Source organism: Lotus japonicus, chromosome 4 (genome assembly GCF_012489685.1).
Source record: "Lotus japonicus ecotype B-129 chromosome 4, LjGifu_v1.2".
In the NCBI taxonomy this organism is placed as follows: Eukaryota; Viridiplantae; Streptophyta; class Magnoliopsida; order Fabales; family Fabaceae; genus Lotus; species Lotus japonicus.
In genome coordinates this window covers 63,827,089-63,852,356 of record NC_080044.1, presented here as the reverse complement: position 1 = coordinate 63,852,356, position 25,268 = coordinate 63,827,089, and the positions used below count along the sequence as shown (strand labels likewise).

At 37.2% G+C, this 25,268-nt stretch overlaps 1 protein-coding gene and 1 long non-coding RNA gene across 4 annotated transcripts; one reads left to right on the top strand and one right to left on the bottom strand.

Moving 5' to 3' along the window:
• Positions 1-1,682: 1,682 nt before the first annotated feature.
• On the top strand, positions 1,683-3,505 carry LOC130714460 (uncharacterized). Its single transcript, XR_009011286.1, has 3 exons — positions 1,683-1,951; positions 2,120-2,189; positions 3,222-3,505. It is a non-coding gene; the product is annotated as an uncharacterized LOC130714460 (long non-coding RNA).
• A 10,076-nt stretch (positions 3,506-13,581) lies between these two features.
• LOC130715293 (uncharacterized) lies at positions 13,582-17,485 on the bottom strand. 3 transcript variants are annotated; one of them, XM_057565371.1, is made up of 5 exons: positions 17,166-17,485; positions 14,929-15,190; positions 14,488-14,578; positions 13,974-14,040; positions 13,582-13,881 (listed from the first exon to the last, which is right to left on the bottom strand). In XM_057565371.1, the coding sequence occupies exons 2-5, from the start codon at positions 15,164-15,166 to the stop codon at positions 13,828-13,830; spliced, it is 450 nt and encodes a 149-aa protein (XP_057421354.1). In that variant the 5' UTR covers positions 15,167-15,190; positions 17,166-17,485; the 3' UTR covers positions 13,582-13,827. The 3 variants fall into 3 exon arrangements, with proteins under 3 accessions (XP_057421354.1, XP_057421353.1, XP_057421352.1); XM_057565370.1 differs by having other exon boundaries at positions 17,185-17,485; XM_057565369.1 differs by having other exon boundaries at positions 14,929-15,185; positions 17,185-17,482.
• Positions 17,486-25,268: the final 7,783 nt, after the last annotated feature.

The window sequence follows — 25,268 nt, the reverse complement described above, 5'->3', positions numbered from 1 at the left end:
CCATGTGTATTTTTAAAAAATATATAAAAGTCACATAGAATAATTGACTCAGCAAAAATTAAGCCACATAGGCTGGAAACACGAGTAGGGACCTATTCTGATTAAAAAAATAATTTCAGGATTTGGAATCGGAAAAAAATTTTCAGGGACTTATTTTCATACGGGAGACAATTTCAAGGACTTCCAGAGTATTTAAGCCTAAAAAATATTAAATTAGAGCTCCCAAATTTTAATAAATATATTGATATATCATGAATTTTTGATTTACCGCAAGAAAAATCCCAAGTACAAGACAAGTATAATTTTCATGTCAAGTAGGAAATGCATATATATTTCAGTACTATTGATGTAAACACCTTACTGCTTTATTCATGTCATGTATGGGTAAATCTGTACAATTTGGGTGGGGGACAAGGCAGGACAGGTTACAATTACTGAGTTGGGGCCTTTTATTTTATTCTGGCCTTTTACTATTTTTGTTGGTGCTTCGGATAAATTCTTCTATATGAATATAATAGCTGATATTATGTTTTAATTTTATTTTCTGTAGTTAATTCTGTAACAAAATCAGATATTTAAACTAATTAAAATACATTTGGTAATTAAACGAGAGATCAACAATTTTTCATACAGGTTCATACCTGTCGAAGGAAAAAAAATGCATAAAGCCAATTAATTTGCATCTTCATTAGCTGAGGTCAATATAAAGTTTCCTCCTCTCATGAGACTGCTGGTAAATGGTGAGACAATTTGCTGGGCCTCTTTTGACTTGAAGAAAAATGATAATATGATATTTATATAAAATGAGGAAGATTCAAATAGGTGAATGTATATATGTTAGAATTGAACTTTGATGGTACTCTGTACTCACCTCTTTTGGACTAGTTTCTTCAAATGTACAATGAATTTGATTCCCAGCCGTTACAACATGTAAAATGTGTAGGGTCCATGACATGACCTTAAATGAAAGGGACTAATATATATATATATATATATATATATATATATATATATATATATATATATATATATATATATCTGATTGGTTTATTAATTAGGATACAAACTGTGTATTATGTATAAACCAAACAGTGGGTTTAAATCAATGGACCTCTTTTAGCTTAAGCTTATAACGTGCCAACTCTTGCTTTTTCCTGTTTTAGTGATGAAACTCTACCATTTGTTTAGGGATGATTAATTAATGGTTGCTTTTAGTTAATGATTCGTTGCCCACTTGAGCAATTGAAGAAAATCCAAAGAAAACTTTTGGTGCTTTTGTAAGAGCTATAGGCTAATTAATAGATAATCAAGATGGTGGTTTAGCTTGCATAAATCAATAATCAATGCATGATTACTTTCACTTGGGGAAGGATACATTGCATAATGTATAAGAAAGTGATTGTATATTTTTATTTGGTACCATAAACATTACGCAACTAGCGAATGGGATGAACTTCATTATCTTTTAAAAAACGATTGGTTCATGAAACTTTTTAAAATTGTTTGGAAACTGAAACGATCCTTAAAAAAAAAATCATAACAAACAATAATATACATATATATTATGTATTATAATATTATACTATCTTACCTAAAGGAAAATAAAACCCACGTCCCCTGTTTCTAATTCTAAAATTTAAAACCTATTAAAAGCTAACCTGGTACCTTGAAAACACACGATGCCCAGTATCTTCCAAAAATCCATCTCTCCTCTCTCGATATTTTCTTTCGCAGTGACAAGCGCTCCTTTGTCACTTTCTTCTTCAAATTTTGTTCTTCTTCACCATAAAAAATTACAGCGAATCACACCATGAAATTCATGCTATTGAAGGACGAAATATATCTTGCAAGTGGAAAGGCTTTTGGCTTGGTTTTGGAAGTTAGGGTTTGTGTCAAGGAATGAGAAGAGTACCCACCCACACCTTCACAATTACTCAGTCGGGTTATTGAGGTATATCTATCACTTATAGATTTAAAGAATGATATTAGAGTATATGTCAGACTTGAGTGGGATTATTTTAGGGTTTGGGTACACAATTGGGGATTTTATAATTGCTTCCGGGTAGTATGACACAAGGTAATTGATGCTGAAGGTTTGAAGTTAAATTTTGGTGTTCAGATTTATCGGCTAGTGGTTCGTTCGATTGGCGTGGAGCTGTTAGGAGCGATTCAGTTGATTCGTCTTAGTTGTGAGTGGTTTTCAGCTACTATGACATATTTTTAACATTCCTATAACTGATTTAATTACTTTACCATATTGCCTATTTATCTAAATTGGGGAGACATGTTTATATATGTTTGACTATCATTCTTAAACTTCTTTAAAAGCTGGTTTTATAGTTGACTTTGAGTATGTTTTATGAGTTGATATGAAAAGAGAATGACATTGGTTTAAATTTTGAAATTATGTGAAATTGAGATTATGAACTTGAAAAGCTTTTATGAGCATTGAAAAGTTGATGTTGAGGATGTTATTTTGAAAAACTTTGATGAGCATTGGAAAGCTGATTTTGAGACTGTTGATGAGACTTGATATGATTTGGGAAAATGGTTTTGGGGATCCTTGATAGAACCCCGTACCCGTTAGCGGAGGTAACGGCCTAGGTGCACCTAGCTAGTTTGATTCCGGGAGGAGAGGGCTATCCGTTAGATGAAGCCGCTAGTGCACGGAAAGGGCTATCAACGAGATGTAGCTTCCCCCGATGAGATTGATGAGATATGACATGATTCCGGGTGGAGAGGGCTATCCGTTAGATGGAGCCGCCTCTTGGGTAAGATAATCCTTAAATGGAAAGGGCTATCAACGAGATGTAGCTTCCCCCGATGACACGATGTGACTTGAGAAAGGAAAGGGCTATCCGCTAGATGGAGCCACCCCTATCGGAGAGGCCATCCCTTAGGAGGAGAGGGCTATCAGCGAGATGAAGCCGCCTCATGGTTCTACATGTGTGACCCTATTAATTATATTTCTGGTTTTATGTTTTTCATATCTGTACATGATTTTAACTGTATTTATTTGAAATGATTATTTATGAACTTTATGATTTTTGTCAAGTTCATTGTTGAAATGATTTAAACTGGTATTATTGATGATATAAATTGTTTATACTGAGCTGAGAGTGAAAAACTCGTGCCTAGTTGTTTCCTCTTCCTGTTCATGGTGGTTGTTGACTGCTCACTAAGTCTTTGTGACTTACCCCATTCATTATTTCCCTTCTCAGATTTTCAGGCAGCTTAGTAGCAGACTGTTGTCAGATTCAGATCATTCGACTTATTTCCTTTAGCAGGTTGTCATAGTGGTGTCTTTTATTTAATCCTGGTTATCTGCAGCTATAGGGAGTCCTAGGTGGATTTAGATTTGGGATTGTGATTTTTTGTTATATTTTAAGAGTTGGCACTTGAGTGCTCGAGTTGATTTTATATTTCACTTAAAATACTGGTTATGGAAGAACATATTGGCAGATGTTGTTAATTTGTAACTATTGGAATTACAAAAGAGATTCTAATGTTTTTATATATGTGTACAAAGACATTTTGAATAAATTGTTTGGAAAATGATTCTATGAGGAATAGGCTTGCCAGGCTAGGGTGGTAGTCTGTGCGCCGGTCACGGCTTATGATTTTGGGTCGTGACAGAAACGGCAAATCCTTCTTATCCACCTCGGTTTTGATTTATTCATATTTTATTTTATTTTTCATTTCACTTACTTTCTCATTTTATCACTCTTTTATTTTTTTATTACTTTATATATAATATCACTTTTCTCTCTTATTTCTTCTTTATCTTATTAAGTGAAATTGTGAAAGTGTATTTCTACCGTCAACAAAAATTTCTCTATCCACATGCACTTAACATGAGGAAAGATATGATAAAAGCCTGAAAAAAAAATTATTTTATTTGTTAATTACTTAATTTATATAAATGTATTCACACAAGTAGATAATAAATTTTTGTTCTTTTGAATGTAAGATAGTGGATGCTCTTGACCTTCGGTGGAAGCGCTCTTGAATGGATCTTCGACACGGTGATATGATGTCGACACAACGGTTGTAGTTTTTTTCTTCGTAAAAACATAATTGAATTGAAAGAAATAGCCTTGCGACCAGCCCTCTCAAGTAGGCAGTAAAAAGTACAAAAACAACAAGCTATAATTAAAAAAACAACATATAAGAAACAGAACAAAGCTTCAAGAGCATAATTAAGCGAAAGCAATACATCAAAACAAAGCAGAGAAACATGGGAGAGTGGAGAAAGAGAAGATCACAATGAATCAGTTCCAAATAAGACGCTAAGAGGTGCCTCCTATCAACCCTTGTCTTAGCTAAATGATCCGCAAGAGGATTAGCTTCTCTGTAAATATGGACTATATCGACAGCATCAACTTCCACCATAAGCATATCAATCAAGTTCAATTCATTAGCCAACTTCCAAGGTCTATTTGCTTTGATTTTACCCAGCCAACAACGAGAGACGAATTGTAGTGCTTTAAGTATGGCAACAATCTCTACTTCAAACGCCCATCTCAAACCCAAAGCTTTAGAGAATACACCCACAAATCCTTGGCATGGTTGCAGATCACCCCTCCTACCCCACTAGGCCAGGCTTGCCTCATGAAGACCCGTCAAACATTAAATTTGAACATACCCACCTCTAGTGTAGTCCAAACATTAGAGCGAATTGCAGGTGATGAGGGTTTAACTTTAATCTTTCCAAAGTTGAAAGCAAAATCATAGGCGGAGAAAGGGAATTCTTTCCACCATCCATGAACCCATAAAGAAATCCTTGAGAGATGAAGGTCCCAAATGGAATCAAAAGACATGGTGTGGTTATTGAACAACACCTGGTTTCTTTCAAGCCAAATTGACCAAAATATGGAAAAGGGGGTTAATTCTCATAAAAGGCCATATGTCTTCATGCGCAAGAAGGGCCATTCTTCCATTAAACTTCGTATGTTGTTTGGACAACACCACTGCAAACCTTCCCTATCCATCACTGTAGTGAGTAAACGCCAAGGGATAGCACATAAGAGCATTCGATGCGCGACTGTCTCTACTTCAAGCCCGCTCAATGGCCACTCCCCGCACCATAAGGTTGGATTTGGTTGCTATTCGATTCTCCATTAATTGCCAGAACAATTGTACTACTTTTGTCGGAGCAATCTTACGGACTCTATATGAGATGGATCCAGAAGGTAAAGCGAAGACTCTTGATTCAGCTAGAGATAGGGCAACCTTGAAGTATACAATCCTGACACATCCTCTGTCCAAACTAATTTGTCCTCTTTGTTGTTGGGTATGACTTTGTTGATAGTATCAAACAAAGCTTGAAGGACCCCTCGTTCCCAACCAAAAAATTGGTGTCTAAAGGCAATATTCCAAGTCCATGACCCATTCTCAAAGGTCCCACTGTTGCAAATCAGAGAAGTTTTATCTACAACAAGTGCGAATAGTCGTGGAAATTGGAGTTGAAGTGGCTCTAAGCCAGCTCAAGGATCACACTAGAAGCAAATGTTTTGGCCTAAGCCCAAGCTACAAAATCATCCTTCCCTGAAGGTTTTTGCAATCAGCGTATCCTCAAAGGCTACCTTGAAGATATCTTGCATATAAAGAGAGAAACGTCTCGTGTTTGCCACTTGAGAATGGACCAACATAGGGCCCTCATCAATAGCATATTTTGCAGAGATAAACCTCCTCTAAAGCGCCTCATTTTCATTTCCAAATCTCCATAGCCATTTAATTAGCAAAACTTTATTGCGCCAGTTTAAGAAGCCCAATCTGGGCCCCCCTAAATTGGAGTTTTTACAAACCTCCCACAAGAAACCACATATCACCTTCTCTATTTCTCCTACTATCCCCAAGGGAGCTAGGAACACAAACATTAAAAACAATGGTATGGCACTTAGAACCGAGCTCAGCAAGACAAGTCTACCACTTAAGGATAGAAACTTGGAGTCCTAAGATTGCAGCTTAACTCTCAACCTTTCCAAGACAGGCTGCCAGAATATTTTTTTCCACTGATTTCCACCTAACGGTGCTCCAAGGTACTGAATCGGGAGAGTACCCACTTCCACATCTAGTAGGGTAGCTAGGGTTCCTAAGGTGTTGGCTGCAATGTTGCATCCTAGAAGCAAGGACTTAGATTAGTTTAATTTCAATCCTGAGATGGCCAAGAACATTTCCAAAACACCTCCTAACTATTCCAATTACCTTACATCATTCTCACAAAAAATGAGAGTGTCATCGCCGAATAGAAAATGGTTGAGAATAAAGTCCTCTCCTACTCTGAATCCACATGGTTGATCACCCGTCAGGAGAAAGTTTATCATACAAGATGGGCTATTTACACAAATATTGAAGAGAAGTGGAGAGAGAGGATACCCTTGACGAAGACCCTTTTCAATCAAGAAGAAATTAGTCGGAGATCCATTCACTAGAACCGCCAAGGAGGCCGAGGAGATGCAGTTATGATTCAATCATAAATGTGTGTAATAGAGTCACGATTTTCAATGAATTGCTTTTTTAAATTTCATGTTTTGTTCTAGGTTTTGCACATACTCAAAAAAAATTTACTTTATTTTTGAATTTTCTAAATTGTGTTGAAAGAATATTTGCTCGAAGGTTTTCCTTTATTTCACCCCTCCTTATAAATGATGTACTTGAGAACATCATTTCTTCACTCAAACTCCTGCAATCATACTCTCTTCTTTTTTTAAGTACGTTTAAGTTTGTCCGCTAGTTCACCACCCATTCCTCTTTGTTCCGAAGATAAATAGTCTCTTGCTCTCAAGATACACATTTTCTCTCTTCTCAATTTCCTTGTTTCCAATGGTTATCATTCATTTAATAAAGAAATATGATAGTGAAAAAATAATGAAGATAATCTTAACCTAGATCATGCAATTGAAATCACTCCAACCCCTTTTATAATCCGTGAAGCATTTTCCCCTCTTAGAAGGATAATTATTGAAATGATCATGGACCTTGAGGATGAAGACTGGAGTAGCTAGCGGTTCGAGTGAGGATTTTAACCTCTGTAAACACTTTACTGACCACGATTTATACTTACCCAATCCTTGCATATTTTTGAGTCATGGGGTGTTGGCCAGGCGCGCGAACGCTTGAAATTCCCGCTTTCTTGTAGGATATGAAGTTTGGCCTGCGCAATAAAATCCGAGGGAGCCGGTTCACATGTCCTCTCGTATCGTAGGACGAGTGAGGAAAACCACAGAGATAGTGTCGGAAGGTGAAACATTTAGGAAATACACCCTCATGGTTCTAGGCTTGCTCTGAGTGTACCGAAGACTTCTACGTGTACACTTATGTTTTCTCTGAGCTTAAACTTAAGATTCAGTTTTGTATCTTTGAACTCTTCATTCTTGATTGCTTATATATTCTCAACTCCATCCCAATACATGCGCCCTTGATTTAACTAATTTTCATTCCGGCCCCATAGTTGCTCTTTTTGTATATCTTGATGTTGCAAGTCTTGGTCATGGAAGCACTGTAACACTTCGAAGTCATGTTAGGGTAAAAATTATTATGGGTTACATTGAGTCCTATCATAAGTGGTAGAAGGGAGAGTTTATTTTTATGAAGGTTTCTCTGGGTGAGATCCCTTTATGGAAGAGAAAGAATGAAACAGATAAATTTTCTCTATATGAGGGCTACCCTTGGGTAGCCTTGCTAAACCGATGTTATTAATTAGTGTCGGTCAAGATGATGTTACCATCATGAACGATGATAAGCTGAGGCTAATAAGCGTGGGCCAGAATACATAACCATTAAATGGAATACAATTGAATTTTAACATTTTGCATGAGTTTGACTGATGCTCCATTGATCAATGAGAAGGAGCCCTTAAGATGGAGGCACAAAGCACCAACTTAGTTGGAAGCCCGACATGGATGAGTGGTTGATTTATGAAATGCTAATGAGCATAAAATAGTATCGTCCCCAACACCGACGCTAAATTTTGACACTAAATCATCCTTTTCTTGTAGTGTGTTTGGTCCTCCTGTTGTTGTTGCTCCTTGTGCATGGTATTGGCCAGTGGGGTTAAGAGTAGGACTACTTGGAGAATGATGACTCCATTATAATATTTTCCTTTTATTTATGAAAAATATAATAAACATAATTATCTACAAGACTACAACCTGACCGTTGATGAGATAAATTGTCATGATATATCTTCGTTACAGACGGTCTAATCCGTCGCTATAAGTTACCGATGAATTTTTAAAAAATATCTTATATATCTATTAAGCGACTACTGACAATGGTTTGACCATTGGTAATTTATCAAAATTTGTTGTTATCGATAATTTTTTAGTGTTACCTACAAGTTTTGGCAAACGAGATTTCTTCACTATACAATTAAAACAAGTTTTAGTTGGGGGAAGTGAGTTAATTTGAGAGCTTTTATTGTCTAAAAGTGTTAATTTCTTCACCTTGTCTTAAGATATCCTCAACTTGTACACTTTTTTAATATTCATTTACCTCATTTATATTGGTGACTTGTTCTTTTTGACATGATCCCTCCTCTCTTAGCTTTAACTAGCTACCCTCTGCATGATATGGTGTCCTGATTCCTGATTGAAATTGTATACATGGAACGTTCCCTACCATTTTCATATATAGTTGGCCTAGACATTTCTTTCTAAAACAATGAAGATAAATTAATCAATGGGGTACAACATGAACCGTGGAGGGCGCCATATATCAAATCAATAGGTATGGCATAACGTACACTTATGAATGGCGGCCTGGTTTTTTTGGGTACCACAAGAACAAAGAAACAGAAAAAGAATGGCTTTGCCTTAAAAAATTAAAAGCATTTTGTTGTGTGTGTGTGACTAGAATAATTGGAATTGGAAACCTCTCTCTCATTGAATCAACAATTGGCCAATGGCCACGTTCCCACTTGCCTATGCTACCAGCTCTACTATATGTGTCTGTGTATCAAATAATTTTTAGGCTTGCAAAGTAAATCAAAGAATCCACTCTACTCAGGCTAGTAGCTAGCTCTTGTGCATGCATGCAATTGTAACCTGGCCACCACTCCACTAGGCCATAACATATATACGTAAACTATATATATTAAGTCACTTTATCATCAATGAACACAATGTCAGTTTCATCTCTGTTCCTGGGTTAATTTCATTGTATATAGTTCATCCCCTCTAGCTAGAATGTTTGTCCATCAATCACTGATTCATATAGCGTATGATCATCAACTTGCATATCGATCATGTTGGAAAAGTGAGGCCAATAACTGTAAAACTACCAGACCCATTCCAGTGTCCTATCTCAACAAATCAAATTAAATATCATGTGCCGGCAAACAATTATGATGATATATATATGTTAATATTTAAAACTCAATTTGCGTATCATATTATTGAGCAATAATAAAGAAAGAATAAAATAAAACGTGAATTGCAGTTGTTTAATTTGCACTGGTATCTAGCTATGTATTTTAACATTGCATTCTTCAAAATACATTTCAACTGATAAAAAAAAATGCCATATATTACGAGTTATATTTTCTGGCCGCGATGATAAGTCTCAAGAAAGTTCTTCATAATTTCAGAGGTATCAGGTATGAGAGAATGGAAAAGGTAGAATGGTCCATGTAACGTAAGAAGTCTTTCGAAAAGAGAAGGCGTCATATTTTATATGATAAATACATTTAATTTGGAGGAAAAAATAACAGAGTGATCCTTAGGTCAAATTCGAGTTCTGTGTTCAGTTAACATTGATTGAGAAAAGACCAGATACATTGTAATTATCTATATATGATATTGAGGATGATTTTTATGGACTTTTTCTACCTTTACTTCTTATCTTGATATTTTCTTTAATCAAATTGTTATTGCATTTCAAATACAGGTCAATTATATCTTTAAAAGTGCGGCACTTAAAGATTGAACTTTCTAAGGCTGTCTAACGGACGGTTTCGGGTCAAGATCGTCGATTGAAAAATACCAAACCATCAGATCTATTACCGTTCGTTCACTGATTACAGGTTGTTCGGACTCGATTTTATCAGGTGGGTTTGGTCGGGTTGTCAATCTAGAAAATAATTGCAAAAAAAAAACACATCCGTACAACAAAAACATAAAACAACCATATCAAATAACCCCAAATGAAAGAAATAATAAAAAGAAGAAGGGAAAAGAGCATCAAATAGAGAAAGAAACAAGATATTTATTTTCATTCCTCTCTCTCAACATCTCTACCCTCTCAAGCCTCAGTGCTTCATCTTCTTCCTTGAATCCCTAGATCTCCTCCAGCACTAGAGTACCGTCGCGCCCTCCATAGCTCCTGACAAGGACCATCGCTCCCGGCGGCGACCACCTCGTTTTCCATTTGCATATCCTTTCCTTTTCGGTTCGCACCTCTTCTTCTTCCTCTCATGTGACGTCGGGACTTGCCATGGCTGAAGGCGTCATTGTGTTGTGAGTGTTTGAGTGGGGAGATCGCCACGTCTCCCGATCTTTAATTCCAACTCTTTAGATAAGATAAAGGAACAACCTTTTGAGGAGATGCGAATGAGGAGATGAAGATTTCACAGATCTGAGACAGAGAGAGAGAAAGAAAGAGGGTGACGTCGATGGTGAAGACGGTGGACAACATTGATGATCTACGTGTGGAGGTTGTTGCGACAAAGGGGACAATAGACATGGTGGTGGGGTAGGGTGGTGGAGGCTAGGGTTTTCTCAAGTGGGAAAGTGAGAGTGATAGAAAATTGAGAGAGTGCAGCTAAGGTATGACTTGGAGATGTTGAGAGAATGAAAGAGTGCGGCTAAGGTTTGGAGATTTGAGGTTGAGGTTACACATATCGGGCCTGGGCTACTAGTCTCTCGAAATTTTTTTAAGAGTTACTTCGGTCGATTCAGAGCCCAAACCAGATCCGACCAATCCAACTCGTATAAAACCAATTTTCCTAATCCGCCAAACCCGTAGTCCGACCTGTTTGGACAAAAAAGGCCTTGTTTTTTCGGGTTCGATTTGGGCCGGTTGGACTTGAACAACCATAGAACTTTAAACCTAGAGATTTGGACCAGAATGAGTGAGGTCCATAGAGACAACAATCACATAGAATATAGATTAGTGTGGTAGATCATAAAAAGTTATTCCTCATTGAAGATTCGTCTTAATGATTAAGGTTTTGTTTCTTATAGGCTTGTAGACTGAAATGATAGAGCTGAGTTTAGGAGTGTTGAGGTTGGGCCTATATAGTTTGGAAAAACTCAAAAAGATTGGGATCATTCTCTTGAAACTAGCAACCTCCTAACTTCTCTTTGTAATGAGTTCTAGTACCCCTTATGCTACTTAAAAAAATAGTACCCCTTATGCTAGCATTTAATACATTATTGCTTATAAAAAAAGAAACCTCCTATTGGGCAATTCACTCCAACTGGGAATCCCAACTCTTCAAGTGCGGGGTGTTCCGATGAAAGGCTAATATTGAACTTAGACACGTCTATTGCTAAGAGTGGTTTTAACTTAAAATGTTTTGTAATATTGTATCTCCTTAATACACGAAACTTGTATGCAGCTACATGAAACTTGTATGTAGCTACATCATAAGGGACAATTACGCAATAGTCTAGGGTTAACAGAATATGTAGGGGAAAATTGTCATGGAAGACATAATGTAAAAAAAAGATAGAGTTCGGATTCTACCTCGACTCTTAGCCGGTTCTCCTCGGGTTCACTTCACGAACAAAATTCAAACAATTATTTTAACCACCATGATCAGCACTCATAGTTCTTTTTCTTTTTTGAAAACAAATATTAAAAAGTATCTTCTTTTTTTACTTAATAACATTAGAACTATGTGGCATATTAGAATTAAATAATAAATAATAATCCATGAATATCATTGTCCTGTTCAAAATCAGATATATATTGAAGCAGCCAACCACCGCTTGGAACTATTGTTGAATAAACAACATCATCATATGCATGCATTATATTCAGTACTTGTGCAACTATATATAAGTTGCATGCATGCTAACGTTCATTGTATTTGTGTGGCGTGTATTATTGACTGAACGGGAAAACTAGTCCACAGCATTCACAATTCCTTAAAAAAGTTTCATGTCGGCAATTGGCTCTCCAGTTGATTGATTATGAAAAATATTAGCCTATCAGGATAAGGATCAGTTTATATTTAACATTACCGTGTCAACAGAAATAATATAAAGGAAATACCGAAATAGTATATGTAAAATACTAGCTATTACTTTTTGGAGTATCTCATATAGAAACAAAACTTGAGTTGTGTGTGATCATTTACATAATTATTTTGGGTTTTGAAAAGATTCATCCAGTGAGCTTGATTTCTTGAATTGCGTCTTGAATCTTCGTGGTGCACACATGAAATCGAATCTGGCCTTGGAAATTTGGGTAATTGAATTAAATATTCTACAGCCATATCTGACATTATCATCACGTTTCATTAAGTCAGATGAAGATTGTGTAGCACGAGATTTTTCATTTTGGGATTTTTTTTGATTCTGCATATCTCATGCTACGGTTAAGAATGGTCTTGTTCCCCCCACAAATATTTTGGAATGGTCTTAGAAAAATATCTTACCCAAGGAACGTAAATGGTCTAACTTGTTCTCTACGGATTGTCCTCTAGAAACGCAAATTCTTCGTTCTTATTCTGAGAATAGTACACTTGTCTAATTAAAATATGTGAGTGTGTTACTTGTGAAATATATCATCATCATTATATAATGTATGTGCAGCTTGGCAAGAAGAGAAATGACATTAAAAGACTGACTAGAGGTATGTTTCAAAACATGATTTTCAAACAACTGACTAATATTTCACTTTCTTTTCGGCTTGAATTTCTAACCCATATACGACTTAGTCCTTTATGGGCTTTTGTTTGTATTTAACTTTAGGATTTTTTTTGGTCAACTTTTAGGCTGACATAATGATATGCTTAGGGTTTAAGATGGGTTTGCGACAACAAAAAAAAGATTTAAGATTGAGGTTTAGGGATTGTATTCTGGCCCGATATAATTTTGGGTTGGGAGTTTGGATATGCATGGAAGTCCATTAAATAGGTTTTTTACATAGTTGGGCCAACATTAGGTCCATTAGTACATGGCCAAAACTTCCTTGCTTCTCCACTAAAAGGAGTAGCGTGGTGCCAATTCAGCCACTCCCTCTCCACCTTTTGATGTTTCTTCACTCTTTTTTTGTGACTTCTACATCAAGCAAGCTAGATCCAAAACAGTTCATGAAGATTCAAGACTTGGATGACCATGGATCTCCATTATAATGAAATTGATAAAAAGACAATTTTACAACCGGCACACCCAGCCTACATGGTATTGTTGAAACATAAATCCACCATGGTCCTGGTTAAAGTGCTTGTAAGAGGAAGCCAAATTTTGGAATAAATTAAAGAACATGGAAGTCTTCAAGTGTTAACACCATGTGGAAACATATTCAAAAGGAAAAAATAACAGGTCTCTTATTAGTTATTACCTCCAGCACCATGGAGGGGCCTGGGGAAGTGACACAAGGGCCTGACTCATATAAATGCATAAATACAAGTAACAGTAATAACTTCTGCATTCAGTCATTCAGATTTTAGTTTGAAAATGGTATAGAATCATATACATTAGGGAAAAAACAAAAGGATTGCCTTTATGTTTAAAATAACAATGGGAGAACAAACTTTTGTTTGATCTTTCAATCTTCTCTGCACAACTATACATTCAAAGCCTTTCATCAGTTAAATACAGCATTCAAACGTAAGCAAACTTAAAAGACATATTCAGCATTTTAGCCTCTCAAGTCTCAACCATACATCCCTTCGCGCTCCCAAACATCAACGAGGAATTCGACCATTTCCTATTAATTGAAAATCAAATTGTCAATTAGTAATTTTGCATTCTCACCTCAAAATCCCAGCAAATAAATACAAATATACACAGGACACTTACGGATAAAGGTACGGACTTGGGGAATGGTTGTCTGGTCCCAATCAAACTTTCATAAGATGTGTTCCAACTACAACAAACACAATGACTAGTTAGTCATCTACAGGATAGGAACTGAGAATGGCAAAGGTAAAACACAAGTGCTGGAGATTTGAGCCTTGTATAAAGCAATGTAAACAGAATAGATATCAATAAAATATTTTGATTAAGATAAGTATGTGCTTCAAGAGCTAAAAAAATATGCCTTGTGCTTTCAACCATTGTGAAATTGCAGAGACAAGAACTGAAGAAAGAAAAACTAGAATACAAAAAAGGAAACAAAAAAGAAAGAACATTGAAAAATACAAGCAAATGGAAAAACTTTTGATGATTGTTAACTAATAATTACTCTTTCCACCAATGACTCAACAAAGAAAAATAAGAGAATTCAGCTATCTAAGTTTATGCTCCTAATTGTATGAACAGTTAGTTAAAGAGTATTTAATGAATTGAGCCATAAGTAAAGCAGTTGACATACTTTAGTTTGGGATCTCGTTTTTGTTGGGTTTGCTTCTTAGATCTTCCACTTCCAACCCACTGAAGCCTGCTCTCATTCCAGAGAAGAAGACCTGCAATGAACAGCATGCATGTGGGATATAAATTAACCATCATTTACCCTTTAAAGCACAGAAATCAAATCTTACAAATAACAAACAACAGTAAACAAGTAAACTGAACTAGAATGTTGTTTGTAGTTTGAACTATGTTGTATCGAAAATTCGTAATTTAATATAATAAGGAAAATCAAACCAAGCAAAAAATATCATATGTGAACTTCCCCGCTTCCTATATTGACCCCTTAAGGCTTCATTATATTACCAAAAAATAATCTCATATCCTATGCTAAGAAAAGATATGACCTTATGAGTATTCTGGTATCAATCACAAGGAAGAAAACAAAAGTGAACTTAAAACTTGCCTTCGTTTACAAATTCAGCAGTGGTGCCAGCAGATGAAGTTCCATTGCTATGATAGAGAATGTTATTTAATGTGCTGACTGATGAGATACTTTTTTGAGATTGAATGGTGCTGTTATCCAAATCACAAGTACTCGAACTCCAGAACCCATCTGATATGGTTGGTTTTCTCACTGACTGGCCCTGAATTCTTAGTCCCTTTGCTGGCTCATCCACAGCAATAATTGGTGTTGGTTTCATACAGCATCCAAAACAACCACTGCACTGTTATAAAACAAGTTAAATAACAGCAAAAGATATAAGGCCAATGTAAAGTCTACAAATGCATGTTTCCCTCACTGTGGTTTCTCTTTTCCAAGATTATTTACTTATAAAGCACTACTACAAAAAGCATTATTGAAAAGAAAGATCTTTCTTCAATTCCTTATTCTTTCTTACACCACTTTCTTGCTTCTGTTTGATAGCAAATCTTCTGCTTTTGTTGATTTAAAAGAATTTTCTACTTTGGCCAACACCTCAAAAGTTTTCCCAAACTAAAAAGCTGTTTCTGTAGAATTCACATAACAGTCAAATCCTCTAAATCCAGAAGAAATTGTTACAAAATCAACACTGTTGATCTTGATCGTTTAACAACCTTGTAACACATGAATGTCACCACTTCCTTTGTTTGCTCTATCCACAATAGTTGAATGCTGAAAGATATTGTTGTCTCTTGATAGGTTCCCGCATATAGTTGGTTAGTTAGCAGTTGGTATTAGTCAAGTTCTGTAAGTTAAGAGAGAGTGGAGCCTCTCGAATGCTCTACTGATTCTGTATCTTTCTCTGACTCCCTAATTGGGGAATCAGGGTTCTTGTGAATACAACACAGTTTCCTTCTTCTTCTTGGCTGATTCTATCATCTATATAAGCCCACAATGTTTCATCTTTACCAACTTAGCAGTATATTGAGGTTAGCTCTTTACAATGCTATTCCAAGGCAACTAGTGGTTAATTATGTGCGATACAAAAATTAACTCTCTTTAAGAAGCTTCAATAAAAAAAATCATGTAGGAAATGATTATGTAAGGAACCTAGGGAAGAGAAACGGGAAATAATCAAAAGAAGTGAACAACTTATATTGAATAATGAGAATAGGAGAAATAATTTTCCTTCAAGAGTTTCACCTTACAACAGAGTTGTTGCTAAGCTCTCTCATTTATTGTCCTGAACGCCTCTCTTCTATGTTGCTCCTGCTATTAAAACCCCTCTATCTATTTCATAACTTACGTATCCCCTTTGCTAGATTCTAACTGTCTAATTAAATTTAACAGACATCCAAATGTCTAACAAACTCTAACCCTGCTCCCATTTATTCATGAAGCCGCTTTTTTTTAAGCAATTGTGATTAAATAAACCTCATCCTATATTGGTACTTAGAGCTATTCCATTAAATCAGAAAAATTAAAGTGGAAGACAAGGTTTCTGCTTACAGCTCTCTTGGAGTCTGAAATAGCAAATACTACAACGCTGGAATTGGATATACAGCTAAGCAATGCTGGAGGTAGAAATTCACTCTTCTATCAAAGTTGTTAACTTATTAAGTGCATGTTTGGAAATCCTTCTACAATTAATACTACCAGAATCAATTTTGGGGAGGAGCTTCTATGAGCAGCTTCTGGGTTCCCGAAATGATTCCGAGTAAAGATAACTTAATCCAAACATGCTATAAGTTATCATTCAACAGTTACATCGACTATTCATTGAGACTTCTTAGAGTCTAATGTTCAGCACCTGTCAATAAAGAAAAGCATGTTCTCTTCTTCCATCCCTCATTTAATCATTCATTGAGAAACAGCATAACTTTAAACCACTCAGGAATTTATTTTTTTCAATAGACAAAGCATATGATTATGATTAGTCAACGAATCATAAGCGAACTCCTCACAGTTTACCTCAATTTATTAAGCCAAATTGGATTGCTCTGAGAAAAAACCAGAAAACACCAAATTGGACTTCTCAAGATGACTTGGCTACTTTAATATGAAATCACAATCTATTATAACACAAGTCCACACTTGAAATAACAAGGCAAAAAAGTCCTGAATTGATACCAGACAACAAGTATTTAGTAATTAACACAAATGTTGGCTTATTCAGCAGTGATTCACCAGAAATGGAAAGTCATGCATTGAATTCAATAAAGCAAGCAAAAATGAAAATGAAATAGCAATAAATCTAAAATTGTATGTAAGAGGTATACTGGGAAAGGAGGGGCTCACCCCATGCAAGCGAAGAGGTCAGTGATCCAAGCAGTACGAATCATCATCACCATCACCAAAAATCAACAACCCCACAACAATAACAACAACAACAACAACATGGGTTTGATTTTCCCCCACCAACACTACAAACAAGAAGAAGCTGGAAAGCAAAAACGAAAGGAAAGGAGAGAAGAAAAAGAAGAAGAAGATGAAGAAGAAAGTAAACCACAGGAAGGAAGAAGAAAGGAACAAGGGCAAGTTTCGCAGCGACCGAGGTGCTTGGCTTTTATCGTGTGTTGTTGCTGCACTACTGTCACTGTCTCCTTCCACTGTCGTTTAATATCACTTAGCTCTCTTTCTTTTCTTTTTTCTTTTTCCTTTTTATGTTTTATATTTAGGCTTTGCTCCCTGAAATATAGAAAATGTTCATTTTAGCCCTTGCTCATTTGCTCTCCCTATTAAGTTTTGCTTACCTGACTCGTAAAATGATGACTAACCCTTCCTACTTTTTGGTGTTTTTTAAATCTAATTTGGCACTGTGAGACCCATCAAAATGCACAACTCACTCATTGTCGTTAGATTTTTTTTACGTGAGGTACATGTGTTTCTCACGCAAAATCTGGTGACACCGATGATTGATTCTCATGATGCCAAATCAGATAGAAACACAAGCATGCAATGTAGGAGTACCAATAATTAATGTTCTCTTTATTGGCTCTTTTTTAATCTAACCAATACCAAGACCATGAAAATGCCAACTGGCACCTGATTTAATTTAATGTGATAATTTAATGGTTGAATTTTTTTCATAATAATTCATGAATAATATATTGTTTATAGAAAAATAATTCCATTTAACATAATTTTATCATTTCTCGTGTCCATCTATGGCGTTGCTTTTCAAATGCTCGTTTCTTTCCTCTTTACCAATTTTGTCCCATGCACGTTATGTCAACTAATACACTTTCAGGGCATTCATGCGCAAAGGCTTTTATCCTTTCTACTTTTCTTACAAAAATATTGTTTTTGCTTTAATTTTATCCCAAAAAAATAAATTGTTAAAATAAATTTAAAAAATGCTATGCTTTTTTTTTAAAGAGGCATGAATAGCATTTGACTTCTTAAATAATCAAATCACATTTGAGTTACAAGAGGAAAAAAAATTCACATTTGAATTATTGAGTACCACACATTTTTTGCTCTATGAACAGCTCAGTGTGCAGTTTGTTCTTCTCTTGTGCTTATTTTTTCTTGGTCAAAAGACAGACTTTAAGTTCCATAAATTTCAACATAAGTGACGTTTTTATGTCTTTCTATTTCTTTTTTTTTGCTAATGTGGAGGGCTAAAAGCCCAAGAGAACTAAAGAAGCCTAGAGGTACCAACACCTCTTACATCTTTCCTTAAGCAAGGAATGAGCCAAGGAGGGGCATTGTCACAATCAAAAACAAAATCAGTAGCACTATGTCTTTCTATTTCTGTATGGTTTGTTTCGATATGATTGGGTTCAGCCCAAAGAAAATCCACAGCCACATACTAGTTGGACATAGTGGTTTAGTCAATAGGATTCCCCAGCAATGAGACAATAACGACTCCAATTTTCTTGTCTGCTAGGGTTTGCAACTGAACAGTGTTGTTTCTCCCCTTTGGGGGCTCCTCCCCCTTTGGGGGGCTTCTCCTCCTCTAGGGAGGCTCTTTTCCTACTTTAGGTAGGTCTTTCTCCCACAACAGGTGGGTGTTTCTCCACATTAGGTGGATTTGCTTACCCAAATAAGTGGGTTTTTGCTTAGTTTTTGTTTGGATCCTCTTGGCCACCATAGCCTCCGCCCTTGCCATCCCTCCCTCCACCTTGGCCGCCTCTCCCACCTCCATCTGCCAACGTTTGCCTTGCTGCAGATCCAGTGCTGAGAAGGTTCGACCACCACCTCAATGTCTCAGATGCCGTAAGAGCCACTGCAACACAGGCTGCCGCCGCAACCCAGATCTGAGGCCATCCTCTTCTTCGTTTTTTCAAGCAGAGATCTAGGCAGAAAGGTGAAAGCTTGGGTTGAAAGGTGATAGCTTTGGTTTTGTTTTGTTTTGAAGAGGAAGTGGAAGTAGGGTTTGGGTCGTCCTCTGCGTGCTCTTCCTTTACTCCACCGGTTGGCTTGTTATTATCACACTCTTGTTGTTGGCTCCATCAACTCCCTGTTCCAGATCTACAAAAGCTTCCCTATTATCCCCTCACTTCTCAGAGATGCTGGATTGTCCCCCTGTTGGTGCCGCTGAAGCCGTTCTTGGGCTTTCCCGATAGCGGACTATTTGCAACTACGGCAGAGCCGAGTGAGTTGTGTTTGGGGAGCGCCGGTTAAAACTGAAGATTGATACTTCTCCGCTCAGAAGTCAACCAGGCTCTTTGGTATTTTGGGGTTTAGGGGCTTTTGAATGGCCCTTAGGGTTTTTACATCATGTTTCATGCGGATGTTTCAGCTTTATGTTTGAGTGTGCATGCTTCTTGTACTTAAATTGCTCATGTTTTGCATTGCGATATCGCTCGTTGAGATTTATTCTCGCATGTTGTAAGTGTCGTTAGGCAACCCTTGGGTTATGAATGAACTTTGAACATTTGACCAAAAAAAAATAAAATAGGATTCCCCATATCAGATGTACCCAATCAAAAAATAATCAACACACCAGTCAACTATTAATAATTTGTCTGGATTTCACCCACAATCATAAAGAATCAAATCACAAGCAAAAGCCAAACATGTTCTCCCTTCCAATGGAAAATTCCTTTACACTATGGCAGTAATGTTCATAGGTAATCCTCAGGATTCCTCTTGCAAGGAAAATTCTACCCTTAAATGCTAGTAGGCCTCGCTAAACACTGATAAATAAAAACAGATTGAAATGCTCTCCTCAGTCCACACCTCCTTGGCTATAAGTTTAAACACTTTGTCAGGGAGGGAGAATAAGAGCACCAATACTCTTACTCCCTCAATCAAACAACAAGTAACAAAGAATGCAGGATATGTAGATAACAAAACATTACAAAATCTCGTTTTTTGGTTCAAGCGATAATAAGGCATATAAATTGTGTTCCACTAATTCACTGAAAACCCAAACATGCTACAAGTGTACATTTTGTTGACCATCTTCTTAGTGGAGAAACAAATCCATGAGGTACAACAAAAATGGCGCAGGAAAAAAGTTAAGTACAAGTAGATAACTTCATCAACCAATACAAAGAAAGAAGAGAGGGAGATAGAGGCTTTAGTCCAGTACCGTTGACGATATCAACTTCTTCACATTTATTGCTTGTGATATTTGGATAGAAACTTGCTAATCTCCTTTCCTACTTCCTGAAGAGAATAGAGGACAGGCCCACCCTCCATCCATACAACATGGACAAGCTGTGCCTCTGTGGAAAAATAGAGGCTGGACCTGGTCGCAAAGTAAGAGGTAGCCTAATTTCCTGCTTGGCTGAGCTTATCTCCAAGGACCTGAATTGATTTCAAATTTAAGAAGTCACATTGATAGAATTCAACAACAGATTAAGAGTGAGTGCATGAAACAGAAATGTAAGAAAAAGAAAGAGTGCACGAAACAGAAACAAGTAGAGCAGCATTTGGATATTCACAAGCTAATATGATATGGTTATCAAAATAAATCAATCATCTCTGTGATCTTGTGAAAAAAAGCAAAGTAGAAGAAAACTCATGCTGAACAGCTACATCATTTCCATTAGTGTTGTATGCAACCTAAATGGAATTCGGGCAAGAAAAATGCAAACATTAGTCACTGTTGGTTACTTGGTTTGAATCTAAACATGCCCCGCCAAGTAATAAGTAATAACTAATAACCTAAAAGTTACGCATACCACACAGCAGTTCAAAACCAGGAAAAAAGAACACATACACCGGATTGGATGGCCCTTCATTTGCAAATGTTGACATGCCTTGTCTTTGTTTGTGCTTAGGATTGGCTGAGCATATCACATAGACACGTCCGCGACGTTTAACCGTCTTACAAAATTCACACATCTTCTTCACAGATGACCGCACCTTCATGACTTCTGAATAAGTAAAATCAACAAGCTATTACTAAAAAATAATAATACAACACAATCATCAACAACCAAAACAACAACATGATAACTGATAGGAACTAGATATATTGAATGTAGAAAAGTAAAAGTTGCTGAGTAATTGGCGAGACTCGATCACTCTCCCTAATTCCCAACCCCCAAAAGATCCAAAAGATACCAATACTCACCCTAAACTCTCTATTTATAGGCAACAAGCCTCACACACTAACCCTCCCAGTAATTAACAAACTCTAACTAACTGAGTGTGTCTAACATAAACAAATACTTATGAGCCCCAAATGGAGCTTTTCATACTACACTAGACCTTGCAAGGGTATAGAAACCTTTAGAAGCATAAAATTCTCCATGTAGCATATGATTATGAACATATATTATCTAGCAATTGAATTAAGCACATAGCTAGAAAATCAAAGCATATATTATTCCAGGCCACGTTGTTCTATACATCCAGTACATTGATTTTCAATGTAAATTATGCTAAGCAAGAATCATAAACAAGAAGAAATAGAAATGAGATTGAAATTGAAAAGATGTGAAGGAGATGAATCGTGCGATCACAGACCTTGTATGCGAGAGAGCGAAGGGTAACAGTGAAACGGCGGTGCTCAACCTCCAGAAGCGGCGTCGGCGGCGTCAAGATGAGGGTGATGTGTAGATGTGGAGACTGGAGAGTGAAGGAGGAGAGCGAGGACTTGGAGGAACATGGGAAACTGGGCTTTTTTGTTTGTCAAAAAGTCATAGTATGTATGGGCCTACACACATCAACCTATGTGAGAGTGAATTAAGATTTGGCCCATCTACATTTTATGTTTTAACATGAGACGATTTCCACGTGAGAGTATCAAAGATCGATATTTTGAATTCTTATTTTAAAAATTGAGGAGGAACATATTATTGTAATTAAAAGCAGGACATAAAGGTCACAAATTGATTTATTTTGTGTAAGGATCTTAGATGAGATGGCGTGCAAGGATGATAATGTAATTTCGGGAGAGCGCTTCACTACATAACATTGATTCTTTTTTTTGGTACATCGAAAAATCCATAACATTGATTCTTATACTTGATGTTTGATTTAAGAGTTGTAGATAAAAAAAATGACAAGTTGTGAACGACAAGTTGTGAACTCAAGAAGTACGTGGTGACTGGCAACTGAAGGGTGAGAAACTTTTGACTTTAAAGAGAAAATTAATTGGGAAGCACAAGGTATAATGCTAATTTCATTTCTGATGATATGTCTCAAAAGGTTAGGAGGGTTGCAAAATAAGCTTCGGACATATCTAAAGGTTTTGGATTGAGAGATAAAGGATTTTAGGTAGTGCAATGAAAGTGTGCAAGAAAATGTAAAATGTAAAACGGGGTGTTTTAAGTTGGATATGAGCAAGGCCTATGATAGGCTAGAATGAGACTTTCTGGGAAAATTTCTCCAGGCCTATGTTTTCTCTACAAATTGGGTAAAGATGGTTATAACACTTGTGAGGGGAGTATCCTATAGATATAAGGTGAATGGTTTCCTGACCAAGAGGCTAATTCCTCAACGGGGTCTGAGGTAAGGAGACCCACTCTCCCCATACCTCTTTGTACTAGCCATGGACACACTCTCCCACATGCTACTAAAAGCACTTAGGGATGGCTCTCTCCAGGGAATTAAGCTTGCACCAATAGCTCCGACACCCACTCATCTTTTCTTTGTCGATGACTCCCTCATCCTAGCTAAGGCCTCCCTTCAAGAGCTTTACCAGATTATGCAAATCCTGAATATCTTTTCTCAAGCTTCGGGCCAGAGAATAAACCTCAAGAAATCTGGTATCATTTGCCACAAAGCGCTGGACATTGTGACTAAACAGAGTATGGCAGCCATCTTACAAATGCAAATATGGTCTAACCCGAGCTTTTATCTGGGGACACTATATATTTGGGGAAGATCCAAAGTGGAAGCTCTTCAATGGGTTAACGAACGAGTTCAAAAGAACATAGAAGGATGGAAAGACGCCTTGCTTAATTAGGTTGTAAAAGAAATTCTCATCAAAGCAGTCATTCAAGCAGTGCCCTCGTATGCAATGGCGGTAATTCAATTTCCTAAAACCTTCTGTGCTTCCTTATGCTCAATGGTGGCTAAATTTTGGTGGCGCAGCAGAGGAAAGAACAAGGGAATTCACTGGAAAATATGGAGCACACTAACTACTAGCAAGGGCAACAGAGAAATGGGCTTTAGAGAATTCTCTAGTCAAAATCTTTCCTACCTGGGTAAGCAAGCGTGGAGAGCTTATACAAACCCTCAAGCCCTGTGGGTTCAAGTTCTAAAGGCCATATATTACCCAAACCAAGACATCCTAGATACTCCAAGCAATTCTAAGGGCTCATGGATGTGGAAGAGCTTATTACATGGCCGGGATTCCCTTAAGAGACAAGGAAGATGTGCAATTAGCAATGGCCAAACAGTCTCAGTTTGGTCTGACAAATGGCTTTGTGATGGACAAAAAATAAACCATCAGGGTAGTGATCCATTGTTACGCGTGAAAGACCTGCTAAGGAATGTATCGGGGTCCTGGTCTTACACTGAGCTACGAGCCAAACTACCCCTACCTTGGTCGAAATCGCACTTCAGACCCCAGTAAGGATCACTGAAGGGGAAGATGAGCTCGTATGGCAACACTCAAAGGATGGGACATTCACCGTTAAATCTGGTTACCATGTAGCGAATGAGGAAGCCACTTCCCAAAGGGTTCAGACTTCAGACTGCCAACCCAGGACCCTCATTCATACAACCAAAGGAGCTATGGAACATGATTTGGATCCTCCAAGTCCCCCAAAAGGTAAAACATTTTGTCTGGAAAATCTTCCACAATGCAATTCCAGTAAGAGAAAACCTTACAGAAAAGAGAATCTTAACATGCCCAACTTGCACCATCTGCAACCAAGAACCTGAATCAGCTGAGCACCACTCCTAAAGTGCCCCTGGACCCGCTCGATCTGGTTTGGATCCCCCCTGAACTGGATTTGGAGGGATGTAAATAGAATTGACCTCTGGATCTTAGATAGAGCCTCCATGCTAAAGAAGGATTCAGATAGTATGAGCCACATTTCCCTCATGGCTTGCATCTTCTGGCAGATTTGGAAATCCAGGAATGAGACCTTATTGGAAGGCAAGGCACCAAAGCCGATGCAGACCATCCTCAAGCACCCTCCACCAGCTAACCATCTCAAATTGAATGTTGATGCAGCCTGGTCTAAAGAGAATCTCATAAGTACCATAGCTGGTTTAGTAAGGGGCAGAGGAGGAGTGGTGGTGAGTGGTTTTGCCAAAAGAGTCCATGCTCCTTCTCCGCTTACTGCTGATGCACTAGCTGTTAGAGAAGCCATATTGCTTGCAAGCAACCGGGAGCTAAAACACATAACCATTGAATCAGACAATCTACAAGTAATTAAGGCTTACAGAGAAAATGGAAGCATTGGACAGATCTAGAATATCTTACATGATATCCACTCCTTGAGGAGAGGTTTTGAGGAGTGTACCTTTTCCTGGACACCGCGAGATGGTAATCAAGCAGCCCATGAATTAGCTGCAGCCACAGCCACGAACTCCCTGCCTCCAAACTGGTTTTGCCATAGACCACCAAGTCTCAACCGGACTCTCAATAGAGATATTCAAGGACTTAGAACTCAGCACCAATATAACACAGATCCAAGTGGAGCTCACATTACCCGAAGTGATCTCGTGAAACTTAGGGTCAGGCCACCATGAGACCATGTACAATGGTTTAAACAAAAATTTTCCATTCAACACCACTTTTTCTCTTCCCAACACTCCACATCATCTTCTCTCTCCAATTCAACACACTTTCAACAAATACCCACTCCAATGGTTTTCTCTCTCAACACCCTACCCCACCACTCACCCTACCCCACCACTTTTTATTTCATATTTTTATTTAATTTTATGTTTTTGTTTTTTTTATTTACATAAAATTACAATTATTATTTTAAATTAAATTAAATAATAAACACTTAACGAAT

What these genes read in the sequence shown, in the direction of transcription:
- LOC130715293 (XM_057565369.1), bottom strand. Translation starts at nt 17,237, where the DNA reads ATGGTGATGATGATTCGTACTGCTTGGATCACTGACCTCTTCGCTTGC. An exon ending in TGCTGAATTTGTAAACGAAG is followed by an intron (nt 14,579 to 14,928) that starts GCAAGTTTTAAG and finishes TGTTCATTGCAG; the next exon opens with GTCTTCTTCTCTGGAATGAG. An exon ending in AAACGAGATCCCAAACTAAA is followed by an intron (nt 14,041 to 14,487) that starts GTATGTCAACTG and finishes TGTTTGTTGTAG; the next exon opens with TTGGAACACATCTTATGAAA.